Source organism: Belonocnema kinseyi, chromosome 9 (assembly GCF_010883055.1).
Source record: "Belonocnema kinseyi isolate 2016_QV_RU_SX_M_011 chromosome 9, B_treatae_v1, whole genome shotgun sequence".
NCBI classification, from domain to species: domain Eukaryota; kingdom Metazoa; phylum Arthropoda; class Insecta; order Hymenoptera; family Cynipidae; genus Belonocnema; species Belonocnema kinseyi.
This window is the reverse complement of record NC_046665.1, coordinates 16,108,330-16,111,769: the sequence shown is the minus strand read 5'-3', so window position 1 is coordinate 16,111,769 and position 3,440 is coordinate 16,108,330. Positions and strand designations below refer to the sequence as shown.

Sequence of the window (3,440 nt, the reverse complement as noted above, 5' to 3'; positions counted from 1 at the left end):
AGCTCCAAGGAGATTATGTTGAAAAATAAAAAAAAATTTACCCAAAAAAAATTGTTTTTATACTTCATTCTAAGGACTTATTGAACTACCCTCGTACTATATCAAATAATAATTTATATAGAAAATGAAACCTTATTTCCACATCTTTTCAATAAGTAATCACTTTTATATGCAAGAAAATATTACACAAATCAATAATTTTACATAAAAATTTGTAACTTATAAGTCATCTGTAATTTTTACACGTTCTTATTTTATTATGTTCCTTCTTCAGAGCTCCATCAGTTCCCATCTATCGTTCCTTGAATCGGGATTCGCAGAAGTTGATGGGCCAGGATTGTAATTTACTGCATTCCATGATGCATCCCAGTTTTCTAAATAAATATTTTTTTTAGTTTTATTTTATATTCAACTATTTAGATAAGGATAAAATTGAGATATTTAAATATTTACCTCTTGCACTTTAAAAATGCCCTGAATAGTTTGGTCCAGAAAGTGTAGTGGAATATCGTGCCGAGTCCTCATTCTCTTTCCCAGGTGATTGGGATTTGTGCACTGATTCTCTCTCGCCTGAAATAAATAATTAAATAAGTTAGTGTACATTTTTGAATGGACATACTTTGGCCTGCTAGATCATTAACTATTTTTAATAAAATCATATGGTAACTATTTACATCAAGAATGTAAAGCTTCATTAAGAAATTGGCATTAGCTACTTTTAGATGAAATAGTAACTCTTTGTACTATAAAAAAAAAAAATTAAGAGAGTCTCGTTGTCAGTTTCTAAGAAATAATCTCAGAGATTTGTAATAGACAGCAATAATTTTCATGACAAATAAATAAGAAAATTGAGTAATTTTAAAGTTTCTATTACTTATTTGTTTTTTGTTATAAACGTTTATTTTTGTTTGTTTGTTAAATGTTAATGGACTCTTAAGACTCTTAAAAAAGCTAGATCTTTAAAAACGGCATTGGACTCTATAAATATAAACCATCCTAAATTTGTAATATGCCAAAGACTTAAAACACATCGGTATTTTGCAAGTGAATAGTCGCTAGCGGATTTAAAGCACGGTGCACAGTGGTCTGGAATAGGACTTTACTGTTCATAATCACCCACAGGTCGTATTTCTTAACCGATTTAAAAGTTTTTTTCAGAAATGCTCAGCAATTAATTTTTAAGAGAATTGTGGTTTGGTTTTTTAAATTTTTTTACAGAGCAACAATATATAAAGAAATATAGTGACAAAATTGACAATTTTAGCTTTGTAAATTTTTATCTCAAGAAAAAATACAGATAGAAACTCACTATCAGCCGGAATGATTGCACATGTATTCATAAAATATAATTAATTTTAATAATATTTAACTCAATTATTATAAACAATTTTTATAAACAAATTCTTTATAAACGAGTTTTTCTCATAGCTGAATTGATTTTTCTGAACAAAAGTGATTCACAATATTGTCTTTAAAGCCATTTATATACTTTAAGCTTTATCAAACATAAACAATATAGATTGTTTATAACAATTTAGTTGAATAAGTCTCCTAAACGGCTGTTTTCTCATTTGTTTTTTATGAAGTTACGTACAAAAAAATGAAAGATAAGTAACTTCTGAATACGAAAGTACAGCGTTAATGCACCTTATTTTCACTTGTTCCTCATTTATTTTTCAGGAAGTTGCATAAAACAAATGAAAGATAGGTGACTTCTAAAAACGCAAGTACAGCGTTATTGCTATGGACAGTTCGCTACAGAAAGTGTTATTAACAATTACGCAAATTATTATTTAATGTCCCATATCAAATTTTGGAATCACTGTTAGTTTATTGTCGGATAATTTCAGTAGCAACCCGTCCTTTTTGCATGTAAAAAAAATAAATCATAGTTTTGTTAAAAAAATTGTTTATAACACTCATATAAATTATTCTTTATTTAAATTCGTTGGTTGGTGACCGCAATAAATGTCACTCTAATAATTATTGAAGAAAAAAACATTTGTTTCTACGAGGAAACGGCCGATTAGGAGACATGTTTAACTAAATTGTTATAAACAATCTATATTGTTTATGTTTGATAAAGCTTAAAGTATATAAATGGCTCTAAAGACAATTGTGAAACACTTTTGTTCAGAAAAATCAATTCAGCTATGAGAAAAACTCGTTTATAAAGAATTTGTTTATAGAAATTGTTTATAATAATTAAGTTAAATATTATTAAAATTAATTATGTTCTATGAATGTATGTGCAATAATTCCGGCTGATAGTGAGTTTCTATCTGTATTTTTTCTTGAGATAAAAATTCAGAAAGCTAAAATATCGATTATGAACAGTAAATTCCTATTCCAGACTACTGTGCGGTGGGACGACTCCTTGTAAAATTTGACAAGTTTACGCCTGTAGCGTAGAAAATATTTGGGAATCTAATCTGTAATGCAGCTAGCCCATTCATCTTTCGGGAAACTATCCTTTGAATCAGTCAGGCCTGAGGTTGTGAAAAGTAGAAATATAGGCGGGAAGTCACTAGGAGTCTAGGACTCTCGGTAGATCACTAGGGATGAGTATTCCATGATGGGGGGGGGGGGGGGGGGGGGGGGTGGACTTCAATATTTATTTCTGTTCTTATCGAATTTTGTTAACACGTTTATTATGATTTACAGAAGTTGTTCTTTTCAAAGGAAGAACTTTCCGATAAATTCAATGTAAATGAATGAAAATTTTTTAATCAACATACAATTGTTTAGAATTTGCCAGTTATTATTCTCATTATCAAAATTTAAATTCATCCAATAATGTACTTATAATATTGTTTAAATATTAATGAAACGTAAAAAATGCATTTTTAAGGTATTTCGCGATGAAGATAGAATGAAATTCTTCTATCTAAATTTGATCCGAATTTTCTACAGAATTTTATTTATCACGTTTTTTACTTCAAGGTTTAGATAAATGTTACATTAATGTGCATAATGAAATTAAGAAAAATTCAAGATCTGGCATACAAAATTGTATTTATTCAAGTGAGACGTGTACGCAACAGTATTTTAAATTATATTTGACATGCGCAAAACAAACTTAATTGTTAATTAGGCGTCAAACACAATCAGAAAAATCTGTTTTTCGGATTCAGGGTGTCTAAAAACGTGGACAATTGACAAAAACTGGGGGAGCCAATTTTACATAAATCTAATACCTTCTCTGACGAGAATGTAAAAATCGAGAATTATTCTAGATCAATCTTAACTCTTAAAGATCTACACCCATTTCCTCACATTACTCCCTTCCACGCTCAGTGAGTCACGGCTATACCACGAAAGGCAAATAATGGCTTAATATTGTGAATGGTATAATACTAAAATATTTCGATCCTTGAAGAAAATTCTATCGGCCTCCAAAATCGTTTGGTCCACCTACAACTGATAGGATCCTTTCCTTG

At 29.4% G+C, this 3,440-nt stretch overlaps 1 protein-coding gene and 1 long non-coding RNA gene across 2 annotated transcripts in view; one reads left to right on the top strand and one right to left on the bottom strand.

Moving 5' to 3' along the window:
• LOC117179930 overlaps window positions 1-3,440 on the top strand; it is a 140,870-nt gene that overhangs the window by 97,838 nt on the left and 39,592 nt on the right. The gene's annotated exons all lie outside the window — the stretch shown is intronic.
• Window positions 228-3,440, bottom strand: part of LOC117179929 — a 1,200,486-nt gene continuing 1,197,273 nt past the window's right edge. Inside the window, exons 7-8 of the mRNA XM_033372159.1 lie at window positions 454-570; window positions 228-374 (exon numbers count right to left, since the gene is read on the bottom strand). Of these exons, the coding sequence (XP_033228050.1) occupies window positions 345-374; window positions 454-570 (147 nt within the window). The 3' untranslated portion in view covers window positions 228-344. The remainder of the gene's footprint in view (window positions 375-453; window positions 571-3,440) is intronic.